We start from the raw sequence: 13,201 nt of genomic DNA, 5'->3' as shown, positions 1-13,201 counted from the left end.
AATATTGATTCCTTAAAAAATAATAATAATAAAATAAAAAAATCCCTTAAAAATAGTGTTTTTTAGGGTGCCTGGGTGGCTCAGTAGGTTAAACCGCTGCCTTCTGCTCAGGTCATGATCTCAGGGGCCCGCATCGGGCTCTCTGCTCAGCAGGGAGCCTGCTTCCCTCTCTCTCTCTCTGCCTGCCTCTCTGTCTACTTGTGATCTCTCTCTGTCAAATAAATAAATAAAATCTTTAAAAAAAAATAGTGTTTTTTACTCTGCAAAGAAAAAATTCAGAAAACCTACGGACCAATAAAATTGGTCCCTGAGCACCTTGGGAAGACAAAAGACTCCACACTTTTTCAAATATAAATACTTAATATAGAAACAAAAGTATATTATCATGTAACATTGTTATAATATGGTTTAATAAGAGATAATCCATGAACTACATGGAAACCCTTGCATAAAACCACTAACAGTTATCAGCATACTACAGTTTACAAAGCACTTTCATACATACTTTTATTTACAGCCACAACTGAAGATTCTACGAACACATGAGGAAAACAAACTCAGAGAATCAGAGCTATCTGCCCAAAGTCAGAGAGCTAATACTGACAAGGTCTCTGATTTAAATATCTCAGTTTTCTCTCAGTGCTATCACTCTAAGAACTGCTGCTACTTACAAGCCCCATATAAGGCCTACAGCTTAGTTTAAAATAATAATAATAATAATTATTATTTAGTTAAAGAAAAATAGGGGTGCCTGGATGGCTCAGTGGGTTAAGCGTCTGCCTTTGGCTCAGGTCATAATCCCAGGATCCTGGGATCGAGCCCTGCATCGGGCTCTCTGCTCGGCGGGGAGCCTGATTCCCCTTCTCTATCTGCCTACTTGTGATCTCTGTCAAATAAATAAATAAACTACTCAGTTAAACCCACAGAAATTACATTTTCCCCCCACTTCTATTCCTTGGATAGGGTTAGAAAGATATGGGTTCTGCTTTGATAAAGAGTCTTTAAAAAAAAAAATCCTTGGGATGCCTGGGTGGCTCAGTTGGTTAAGTGTCTGCCTTTGGTTCAGATTATGATCCTGGAGTCCTGGGATCAAGCCCAGGACTGGTCTCTTTCCTTAGCAGGGAGTCTGCTTCTCCCTCTGCCTGCCACTCCCCCTGCTTGTGCTCTTGCTCTGACAAATGAAAAAATAAATCTTAAAAAAAAAAAAGGGGGGGGGTCCTGGGTGGCTCAGTGGGTTAAAGCCTCTGCCTTCGGCTCAGGTCATGATCTCAGGGTCCTAGGATTGAGCCCCACATCGGGCTCTCTGCTCAGCAGGGAGCCTGCCTTCCCCCTCTCTCTCTGCCTACCTCCCTGCCTACTTGTGATTTCTGTCAAATAAATAAATAAAATCTTAAAAAAAAAATCCCTAAGTTAAATAATTTTTAACCTAAACTTTATAGAAGCAAAGGCCACCTTAGGGCTAGGGTTCTTATGGCTAAAGCCAGGGAGAAAAGGGCTCAGGAAAGTACCATGTTACCTGACGACTGCTGTATGCTGAACTGCCAGCTCCGAGAATACGAATCCTCATGTACTTCACCAAGCAGCAGCGCAGGTTAATGGGCTTTCAATATGTGCTTCCTACTGACTTAATTTCTTAATGATTCAAACCTGCAAGAACTATTTAAAAGCTCAAAAGCCATTTGTAGAGGATGTGGCTCAAAGTTCAATGATACAAGAGGCCATGGGAGCCAAAATTCCTGGGTCTAAGAATGTTCCAGAGAGCTTCAGGTCTCTCTCTCTACCTTCAGTCACGCTATTTTGTAAAGACTACACAACCTCTTCTACTTTTTTAGAGCTCCTTATTCCCCTCTTCACCCAGTTTAGGCTCATGGTCCACTGTTAAAATCACTCCCTGACCTACACCCTTAGCTCCCCTGCCCCACTCTTCCTTAGTGACCCATTCGTCTAAAAAAGGTAACCCTGGTTAAATACCATGCTGTCCCTACTCAGCACCCTGCAAACATATAAACATAAATTGCAGTACCTGCAAACAGACACATACAGAACAGACACTGTGCAAATCTCACTTTGAGCATACGGCTCCTAATCCTGAGAGGACCTTTCGTGCTGTTGGTTAGCCCAGCACACCTCCCCACCCTCTTCACTCTCCCACACTCCCCAAGGACCACTTCTTGCCCCTCTTCTTTCCTCCCCTCATTAATAGATGTCCTTGCTTTCTATTTCACCAATAAGAAACAAACCAGCAGAGGTACCTGGGTGGCTCAGTTGGTTAAGCACCTGCCTTTGGCTCAGGTCATAATCCCAGGGTCCTAGGATAGAGCCCCATGTCCAGGCTCCCTGTTCAGCAGGGACCCTGCTTCTCCCTCTGCCCTTCCCCCCCTGCTTGTTCTCTCTCTCTCTGTCTCAAATGAATAAATATAGGGAGGAAGGAAGGCTGGAAGGAAAGAAGGAAGGGAGGGAGGGAGGGGAAAGAAAAGAAAAGAAAAAAACGAAGAAACTTTGCACATGCTCCTACCACTATGCCCACATGCACCTATGCCTAGGCACTCTGCCTTCCCTCCTGTTACCATGGAAGAACTACCTCTCTTCTTATCTAAGGTCAACCCCTTACCTAGGAATAATATTCCATTCCTTTTAGCCTTCTAGGGACTATAACTCAGGCAATTTCCCCCCTTTATATTGTATCATTTCCTCAGTGTACAAAGAGATGCTGAAATATCTCCCATCTTGGAGAGGAGGGATCCCAACCCTCAATCCCACATTCTCCTGCAGCACCCATTCATCTGCACCCCCATCCCCGCTCCCCTTTAAGTAAACTCAGAGACTTCTACGTTGCTATCCCAATTCCTCTCCTCCTATCCCCAAGTTCCCAAACACATGTCAATTAGACTTTCACCCTCATCCTCCACCACTCCACTGAAACTACCAAAAGGATATCATGTTGTTTGGGGGTTCCCCTAAAGGACTCCATGTTGCTAAGATCACTGTCATTCTGAGTTTTCAGTCCTGGAGAGAGCTGATCACTCGATCTTGGCATCCTTCCAGCATGCTTATTTTCTTTCTTCCTCACTAGGGGCTCTTGGCTTCCCCTGCTTGCTACTCCATTTCTCTGAGCTCTAATATAAAGGCCTCAACCTCTTCTCTACCTAGACTGACTCCCTAGGTGAGCTCATCCAGCATACAGTCTTTAGTATCAAATTTCTCTAGCCCAGACTTTTCTCCTCAACTTCAGGGTCTGACAGACATCCAAAAGAAAATAATGAATTGGTGTCTGGCTAACAGGTATGTCAAACTTGACTTGTTTCAAAGCAAACACCTGTCTTCTCCCAAACCTGCTGCGGTCCTACCTATTTGCCTGGTTGACTGCAACAGCCTCCTACGTGGTCTCCCTTGCCACCTCTGTCCCTGTGCAGTCTGTTTTCAACATAGGAGTTTGTCATCCTTTGATTTTTTTTTAAAAGATCTTATTTATTTATTTGACAGAGAGAGAGAGAGTACAAGCAGGGGGGGCAGCAGAGGGAGATAGAGTCCAGTGGGGCTCAATCCCAGGACGCTGGCATCATGACCTGAGCCAAACGCAGACGCTTAACTAACTGAGCCACCCAGGCACCCCAAGTTTGTCATCCTTTTAAGAGCTACGCAAAGCTTCTTTCAACGCCTCCAGTGGCTCAGCATCTAAGTAAATGCCAATCTTGACAAAGTCCTACAGTGTTCTCCTCTGGAAATCTAGCTTCCTGACTTCCATTTCCTGCCACTCTTCCCCCCTCACTCATTCCAGTCCTGCTGTCCCAGTCTCAGGGCTTTTGTATTTGCTGGTCCAAATGTCTACAATAGCTATTTTCCGAGATAACTGCTTAGCCCACCCGGACACTCTCTTCAAGTCTTCCCTGATTGTTACCTTATCAGTCAGTCGGGCCTTCCCTAACCCTCCTCTCACCCCACCCCTGCAACAGAAAATACCACCACTACCCTCCACACCCCTGTATATCCTGTTCCTCTCTGCTCTGGATTTCTCTAAAGCATCTACATACTATGTCTTTATCTATATATCTATACCTACATCTGCATTATTTGCTTGACTGTCCAAAGAACAGGACTCTACTGTCTTTTCTATTGATTGCTGTTTCCTTAAAAACAGAGTGTGACACACAAAAAGGCAATCAGTAAACCTGCTGAATGAATAAGTGAATTCTTCCCTTCAATTGCGGAAGGCAGGCTTTGGAGAAAAGCCTGAGAAGATAAACTCAATTCTTAAGAGGGAAAAAAGGTGCTTCCAGGCACTTACCTGCTCCCCGACTGGGAGGGTCCCGGGCTGGGGGAGGTGGTCTATTACTCTGTAGTGACGGAGAGGCTGAGGAGGGTGGAGGAGGGGCTAGGCCTCTGACAGGCCCTGGTGTCTTCCTATGCAAAGAATTGTGTCTCTGTGGCAGCTCAGGGGCTGACTCATTAGTGGGACTGGAGGGTCCATTGGGGACCCCGGGAGGCTGGCGGTAAGGAGGAGGAGGAGGAGCCAGAGACTGGCCACTTGGTCCCGTCCTGATATTCACAGGGGAAGGAGGTGGTTTGACTGGGGGTGGAGCAGGAGGTCCCTCGCGACCAGGGTGCAGCCTTTGTCCAGGTGTGGGCGGCAAGGGTTTCTCTCTGTTGTAGGCTGGGGCTTTGCTGCTGTGCACAGGCAGAGGTGTTGGGGGTGCGTTGGCACGCCGCCCCGGGGGTGGTGGAGGAGGGGCAGAGGAGCTGTGCTTCATGCCTGTACTGCTGGTGGTATTAGGCCGAGAGAGGTCCGGTAACGAGGGTCTCTGCATCCGGGGCAGTTCCGGGAGTGAGGCTCGGCTGCTGTCTGTATCATCTTGGGGGCGCCCGCTGGCTGTAGACACTGGTGGCCTTGGGGCAGCAGCTCGAGAACTGGGGATTTGTAGGGCTGGCTTACCAGCTAGGTTCTCTACAAATACACCAGACAGCACTCAATCAACAGAGCTAGATACATGTTAGTACCTCTGCTTCACCCAGCCTCTTTAGTGTAACCTGCATGGTAGCAGGTTAAATGCCTGTAGAGTTCTGGATTTTACTCTGGTTTTAGGCTCAGGGCCCACTGACAAATACTGCCAATACAAGTTGAACACATTTTTACTTAATCCCTCAGCTTTGGCTTTATTCTGCTCTGTAACTCCTTCCCTGCTTCCACTTCTTCCTCCCACCTCTACCAGATACCTTAACCCTAGATGACTCACTTGGGACTAGTCAGAAATTAACACACTTGGAAAATAGCCTAAGAAAGTACTGATCAGATACCTGAAACATCCTTGGCTCCCACAGGTCGGAGCTTCGGCACTCCCCCTTGGAAGAGACCTCCCTTGGGCTGCAGGGCAGCTGCTCCAGAGCCATAACCACCACTGTTTCCTTTCGGTTCTGGAAAGCATACCATTAGGGTTTTCACTTCACATGCTGGGAGCTGGTGACCAAGTCAATCCTGAGGAGAAACCCTTCCTCTACTTGGGCTTTAATTTCTAAACATACCAATCTTGCTTTTGCATTTAAAAAAAAAAAAAGAAAGAAAGAAAGCAAGAAAAGGCTAGGCCTCTCAGCTCCACATCTTCACGTGGAGATAAAACCCTTCACTGTGATGAAACAGAAAAAAACAAAAGCAACAAGGAGCCACACTTCCCTTATTTAGAAAATGCAAAGAGAAAACCAGGATCAAGACACCTTCATCAGAGTTCTCTGGGCTCTCCTCTCCAAAACCCAGACGGTAAGGGGGCCAGGGACTTAGGGATCCAGGTATGAGCAAACTCTCCAGAGGCCTAACAGAATGGACACTTGTGGCAATTATAAAATCTTCACTAGCTTCAGCTTAGAGGTTTAGTAACATGATGGTCTTCTCAGAGAACAGCCAAGGATGTGCTCTAATGAGAGCACTAGTTACAGCAGGAGTTGGGAATCTTCCCCCAGAGAATACATCCCAAAGGTCAAAAAGAAACCTCTAAGGTATTCAAAGAAAACTTTCCTAAAGGACAAAATTTTCCCACTCAGGGCCCAACAATAAAAATGACAGGCCAGCCAAGTCTCCAAGTCAGTCCCTGGTGGCCCACTAGGAAATGAAGGTCAGACTCACTCTCAAGGATGGGAGCACTCCGATCATTAATGTTGGTCACTTTCTTCAGCTTGGTCCCTTTGCAGATGTCCTGTAAAAGGGCACCTCGATTCCGCTGTTCATCTCTACTCAGCTTGGGCTGCTCTATGTTTGCCTAGAGGAAGAGGGGAGAAGGTAACTATTCATCCTAAATAGTTCCCTTTACCAGGAGCTTGGGATTAATACCTTAAACCAAGCTGGATTTCATTAATGCCCCTCTAACCTAATCAGATCCTGCACCAAGTATCAGTACCAATGTGTGCTCTCATTCTTCTTCGTCCTTTTTTTGTTGTGCCTTTTGTGAAGGGTTCAGGTCCCTCTCCTAGTCCACAGCTTCTGAAAGGCCTTACCTGGAGCACCTGGGTGGCTCAGTCAGTTAAAGGTCCAACTCCTGCTTTCAATTCAGATCATGATCTTGGGATCATGAGCTCAAGCCCTACATCAGGCCCTGGGTGTGGAGCGTGCTTGGGATTTTCTCTCTCCCTCCCCACACTCCCCACCCACCCACCCCGACTCTCTTTAAAAAAAAGCTGGGGGGGGGGGCCTTAACTAATAGTTACTGAGTACCTGTGTGCTGGGCTTCTGTGTTAGAAGCTTTACATGTGTGAAGGCAAACACTGACTGAGTCCCTGTTGGCCTCAGGCTGCATATTACTTCCATTATCTCATTTAAATCTTGAAATATTTTTATCAAAGAGGTATTATTATCATTACCCATTTGGAAAGTGCAAATAGTTGAACAGTGTCCTGAGGCCATGCACCCAGTAAATAGTAAAGCAAGGACCCAACCCAGACAGTTGACTCTAAAATGGCTACCTTATCCCAACTAACAGACCTCATTGCTTCCCTATTACTTTATCTCCCAAGCAATGTTACAAAGTAGACCATATTGGGGCACATGAGTGGCTCAGTGGCTTAGATGTCCGAGTCCTGGTTTCAGCTCAGGTCATGATCTCGAGGTTGTGAGATCAAGCCCCGTGGCATGCTCCACACTCAGTGTAGAGTCTGCTTGTCCCTCTTCCTCTGCGCCTCCTCCTGCTTGCATGCACAAACTCTTACTCAAATAAATAAGTAAATAAAAATATTTTAAAATTAAGTAAAATAAAAGAAAATAACCCATATTATCCTCATTCCAAAGATGAGGAAATGAAGGTTTCGAAAACTTAATGTCACATGATTAGTAAATGCAGAGCTGTTCTGATTGTGTCAAAGCCCATGCCTTTCCCACTTACCCTATGGTCTCTTCCAACATCATATTTCTTTTTGAGTTCTTCGCCCTCCACCTACCTCTTAAATGCCTATCCTCAGCCTCCATCTAAATCTCCCTGAGCAAGCTCAACCAGTCACAGGGTTTGAATACTGCTGAAAAACCCAAGTATCTCCAATCTTTACATCTCGTCGCCACTCCTGGCCCTGGGTTTCACACCCCTATGTGCCAATGTCTACAGGACATCTCTAAGTGAATATCCCACATGTACTGAAAATGTAACACATCATACCATATACCTTACACAATTTTTAAATGTAGAGGTTTTTAAATTAACCACAGTGGAATTTTTTGGAAACCATTAAAAAATGATCTTAAAATCCATCTGGAAGATTAAGTATAGTAGAAAAACTAAGAGAATGGAACTAGTACCACCCAAAAGCTAGGACCAACTACAACAGGAGCGCAGGGACAGACAGCTAGATAAATGGAATAAAATACAAAGTTCATAAACAAACCTACATCTATATAAGAAATAATAAAAATGAGGGTGCTTGGGTGGTTTAGTCAGTGAAGCATCTGCCTTTGCCTCAGGCCATGATCCCGGGGTCCTGGGATCAAGGCCTGTGTCAGGCTCCCTGCTCAATAGGGAGTCTGCTTCTCCCTCTCCCTCTGACCCTCCCCTCTGCCTATGTTGTCACTAGTTCTCTCTCTCTCTCCCTTTCAAATGAATAAATTTTAAAAAATCTTAAAAAGAAGAGAAAGAAATAATAAAAGTATTTCAGCAGTACAGAAGGCACAGATCATTAAATATAAGCTACCGGGGCGCCTAGGTGGCTCGGTGGGTTAAAGCCTCTGCCTTTGGCTCAGGATGATCTCAAGGTCCTGGGATCGAGCCCCGCATCCAGCTCTCTGCTCAGTGGGGAGCCTGCTTCCCTCTCTCTCTCTTTGCCTGCCTCTCTGCCTACTTGTGATCTGTCTCTCTAATAAATAAATAAAATCTTTAAAAAAATAAAATAACTTCTTCCCATTTCAAAAAAATAAATAAATATAAGCTACCAATAACAACTGGCTAAGTGTGGAGAAAAAACAAGTTAAATCCCTACCTTATAGCTTACTCTCAAATTCTAGTTGAGTTATAAAATGTAAATATCAAAAAAAAAAAACAAAAAACAAAAAAAACAAAGAAGTAACCAAATGAAAAAAGCAAGTAAGGTAAAGGACATGACAACTAAAATATAGGGAAAGACTCGAAGACTTGTTTATTTTAAGTTATTTACTTAGGAATATAATAAGCAGATGACAAACTAGAAGGAAAAAATCATCTGACACACAAAGGCAGTGTCCTAACTCTATACAGCATTAACATAAAGATGACTTATAAATCTACAGGATAATAACCAAAGGATATAAACACTGTGTAAAAGAAATCCTCAAGCCAGAAAATATGGAAAAAAAATTAAAAATGCAGGCTAAAACACAGTATCATTATTTACCAATGAAACTGGCTAAAGTTAGAACTGTAACAGGAGACTGCTTAGCTTCATGAAGGCAGGGTCCACTGACAATTGTATGCTGCCTAGCACACGGGGGGGTATTCAAAAAAATGTGTAGAATACATAACTGTCTTATGGTGGTCATAAGGATTTAAGGGAACAGGTACTCTTTTGTATTATCCAGAGGAAGTTAAATAGTATGATCTTTCCAGAAAGAAGTTTATGTATCAAACACCCTTTTCCTCCTTCCACTTTTTCTTTTTCTTTTGAGAGAGACCCTGGTGAGGGGCAGAAGGATAGTGAGAGAAGGTATCTTAAGCAGGCTCCACACCAAATGCAGAGCCCGACACGGGGCTGTATCTTACCACCCTGAGATCATGACCTGAGCTGAAACCAAGAGATGGATGCTTAACTGACTGGTCCACCCAGGCGTCCCTTGTATCAAACTTTAAAAAGTCTACACAAGAATTCTATCTAGGGGGGCGCCTGGGTGGCTCAGTGGGTTAAAGCCTCTGCCTTCGGCTCAGGTCATGATCCCAGCGTCCTGGGATCGAGCCCCACATCGGGCTCTCTGCTCAGCAGGGAGCCTGCTTCCTCCTCTCTCTCTGCCTGCCTCTCTGCTTACTTGTAATCTCTGTCAAATAAATAAATAAAATCTTTAAAAAAAAAAAAAAAAAAAAGAATTCTATCTAGGAATTAACTTTAAGAAAACAACTAGAAAAGTACACAAAGATGTTATTTATTTATTTTTTTTTAAAGATTTTATTTATTTAGTTGACAGAGAGATCACAAGTAGGCAAAGAGGCAGGCAGAGAGAGAGATGGGGAAGCAGGCTCCCTGCCAAGCAGAGAGCCCGACGCGGGACTTGATCCCAGGACCCTGGGACCATGACTCGAGCCAAAGGCAGAAGCTTAATCCACTGAGCCACCCAGGTGCCCCACAAAGATGTTATTAATAGCATAAAACTATCTAAAAATAATATAAAAGTTCAATCAAAAGGAATACTGATGGCACAAGCACAGAAGGGAATGCCAGTTAAGCTCTTAAAGATGTGCAAGTTAAGTGTCTTTAGATAGCAAATGTTTGACACAATCAAGTAAAAAAAATTACAAACAAAACATTTAACAAGATTAAAGCAGAACCTATCTCACAGGGTAGTTCTGAAAATTAAATGAAACAACACTTTTCAAGAACTTAGCACAGTGCCTGGTGCTCAATAAGCAGTAGTTGTACCGAAAGAAAAAAAGGTACATACATACCAAATGTTTCCAGAAGGATATATGCTAATATCAACCAAATGTTTCCAGAAGGATATATGCTAATATCAACGAAAGTTAATTTGGGGTAATAATTCTTTTTTTTTTTTTTTTAAAGATTTTACTTTTTTGACAGAGAGAGAGATAGCAAGAGAGGAAACACAAGCAGGGGGAGTGGGAGAGGGAGAAGCAGTCCTCCTGCCGAGCAGGGAGCCTCATGCAGGGCTTGATCCCAGGACCCTGGGGTCATGACCTGAACTGAAGACAGATGCTTAACTACTGAGCCACCCAAGTGCCCCTTGGGTAGTAATTCTTTATATTTATTTTTCTAGTTTTCCTATAATAAATATGTAAAACATAAAATGTTAACAAAGATTAATTATTAATAGCTTAATATTTTCTATTTTTATTGGCATTCTCTAATCTTTGCCACATTTTTAGTACAGTAAAAAAATTTTAATATCACTAACCATTTAATGATGTAAGAAGCCATTCACGATGTATTAATGACTAAGCAGATTAGAACTCATAACATAGCAGCGCTGGAGATAGGGGGAGGGGGAGAAAAAAAATCAGTAGGTACATATGGCACAGCCTCCTTTTTATAAAAAGTAGGAGATAGAAGGAAGGAAGGAGGAGGGGCGCCTGGGTGGCTTTGTCATTAAGTGTCTGCCTTCAGCTCAGGTCACGATCTCAGGGTCCTGGGATGGAGCCCAGCATCAGGCTCCCTGCTTGGCCGGAAGCCTGCTTCTCCCTCTCCCACTCCTCCTGCTGTTCACTCTCTTGCTGTGTCTCTGTCAAATAAATAAATTAGGTAAATAAAACCTTAAAAAAAAAAAAAAAAGGAAGAAGGGAGGAGAAGGATATACACAAAACTACTATGAATGGCTGGATTACAGATAATTGCTCCTTTATGCTTACCCACAGTTCATAAAGCTCTTTTTTTTTTTTTTAAAGTAAATTCTATGCCCACTGCGGGACTCAAACTCACAACTTTGAGATCACGAGTCCCATGCTCTACAGAATGAGCCAGACAGGTGCCCCAACCATAGTTCATAAATTTCTTGAAATATATTACTTTTGCAAAGAGAAAATTATTAAAACATTACTCAACATCTCTAAAATTGAGTTCACATCCTCCTCCACAAACCTCGCCTTGTAAATGGCACCATCATTCAATCTCCCAAACTACAGTTGTTCCAACCTCCTTCCTCTTCCTTGCATCAGTCACTAACTCTGTAAGATTTTACTTTCTAAGTGTCTCTTGTAGACATCTCTCCCATCCTTACGGCTTTAGGGCAAACTCTCAGATTTTCAGCTGTAACAGGCTTCTATCTGCGAGTCTTGACTTCCCTGCCTCCAGCCTCAACCCCAAACCACTTCCACACTGTGAAGGATGACCTTTCTAACACACACCCTATCAGGTGACTCCTGCTGCTGAAAGTACACTATCTTCTCATCACTGTCTGGAGGAAAAGCCAAAACCCTCAGCCTTAGCCTCTGGCTTCATCTCCCACCAGGCCCCTCAAGCAATGATCCAATCCTGGGTATGCTTTCCCACAAATCAGCACCCTTTCATTCTACTTCCTCAATACCAAGTGCCTGCCCTCGGTCTTCTCCTTCTGGCTAAACACTACTCATAGTTTAAAACTCTGCTCAAGTATCACTTCACAGCTCGAAGATTTCTCTGACTGCCTCCAATCCCTCCAGACAGTACTGAGCCATGCTTCTTTGTGGCCTCATTTATTTCTGCAAAGCATGGAATTTCCCTGTTGACTTGTCTATCTCGCCCATTGTGCTGGAAGCCTTTGAAGGCCAAAACTGTCTCATTTCTGGGCAATGATACTACAGATTATTTTTATTTGCTTCTTTTTCTTATCTGCATGTTTTGCCTCTCTTTAATTATATAAATAAAGCTTATTGGGAAAGACTCGAGAAATATAGAAATTTAGAGTAAAATTATTTGGATTTTCTTTCCTTTTCTTTTTTTTTTTTTTTAAGATTTTAATTATTTGACAGAGAGATCACAAGTAAGGCAGAGAGAGAGGAAGGGAAGCAGGCTCCTCGCTGAGCAGAGAGCCCAACACAGGGCTCGATCCCAGGACCCTGAGATCATGACCCGAGCCGAAGGCAGAGGCTTTAAACCACTGAGCCACCCAGGTGCCCCAATTATCTGGATTTTCTAAGTTATATGCCTAATCAAGTCTCTGATACTCAGTAAGCCCCAACAAAAGGTTACGGAGTAAATGACTAAGACAGCATGATGCAGGGCATCATCAGAAGAGATCCATGGATATATTTTGGGTCCTTGAATCCCACTATAACCAAAGCAGCTCTGCTTTTATCTACTGCACTTATTGGACTTCCATATAAAATTTCATCCAGAAAGGGGGTTCATATATATCCTCAAACAAAATGTCTAAAAATAGGAACTTAGAGAAAAAACCAAGTTGGCAGACCTGAAGTTCTAAAATAAATTAGCTAGGCAAGTTGCTTTTCCTCTGTAAGACAGTACTTCTCATCTGTTAAGTAACAATCCCCCCGCCAAGGTATTCATTCCCTAAAGTTCCTTTCACTTCTAAATTTTACAAAACTGAATAAAGCAGGGGCATCTGGTTGGTTCAGTCAGTAAAGCATGCATCTCTTGATCTTGGGGTGTGAGTTCAAGCCCCGCTTGGGTGTAGAGACTACTTAAAAATAGAATCTTAAGGGGAATCTGGGTGGCTCAGTTGTTAAGCGTCTGCCTTTGGTTCAGGTCATGATCCCAGGGTCCTGTGACTGAGTCCAGCATCAGGCTCCTTGTTCAGAGGGGAACATGCTTCTCCCTCTCCCACTCCCCCTGCTTGTGTTCCTTCTCTCGCTCTCTGTCAAATAAATAAATAAAATCTTTTAAAACAAACAAATAAATAAATAAATAAAATCTTAAGGGGTCCCTGGGTGGCTCAGTCAGTTAATTGCCCAGTTTAATTTTGGCTCAGGGTCACAAGACCGAGCCCTGTGTCAGGCTCTGTGCTCACAACATAGTTTGCTTAAGATTCTCTGCCTCCATCTGCCCCTCCCCCTACTCTCTCTCTCACAAACAAATAAATAAAATCTTAAATAAATAAATAAAT

General features: G+C 43.5%; 1 protein-coding gene across 5 annotated transcripts in view; it reads right to left on the bottom strand.

Annotated features, from left to right (window-relative positions):
• WIPF2 (WAS/WASL interacting protein family member 2) overlaps nt 1-13,201 on the bottom strand; it is a 51,050-nt gene that overhangs the window by 11,308 nt on the left and 26,541 nt on the right. For all 5 annotated transcript variants that reach the window (XM_032322502.1, XM_032322499.1, XM_032322500.1 and 2 more), the window contains 3 exons: nt 6,113-6,245; nt 5,293-5,409; nt 4,286-4,942 (listed from right to left, as the gene is read on the bottom strand). In XM_032322502.1, coding sequence (XP_032178393.1) covers nt 4,286-4,942; nt 5,293-5,409; nt 6,113-6,245 — 907 coding nt within the window. The remainder of the gene's footprint in view (nt 1-4,285; nt 4,943-5,292; nt 5,410-6,112; nt 6,246-13,201) is intronic.

Source organism: Mustela erminea, chromosome 18 (genome assembly GCF_009829155.1).
Source record: "Mustela erminea isolate mMusErm1 chromosome 18, mMusErm1.Pri, whole genome shotgun sequence".
Lineage (NCBI taxonomy): Eukaryota > Metazoa > Chordata > Mammalia > Carnivora > Mustelidae > Mustela > Mustela erminea.
The sequence above is the reverse complement of the archived record's forward strand: the minus strand, read 5'-3'. Positions and strand labels throughout refer to the sequence as shown.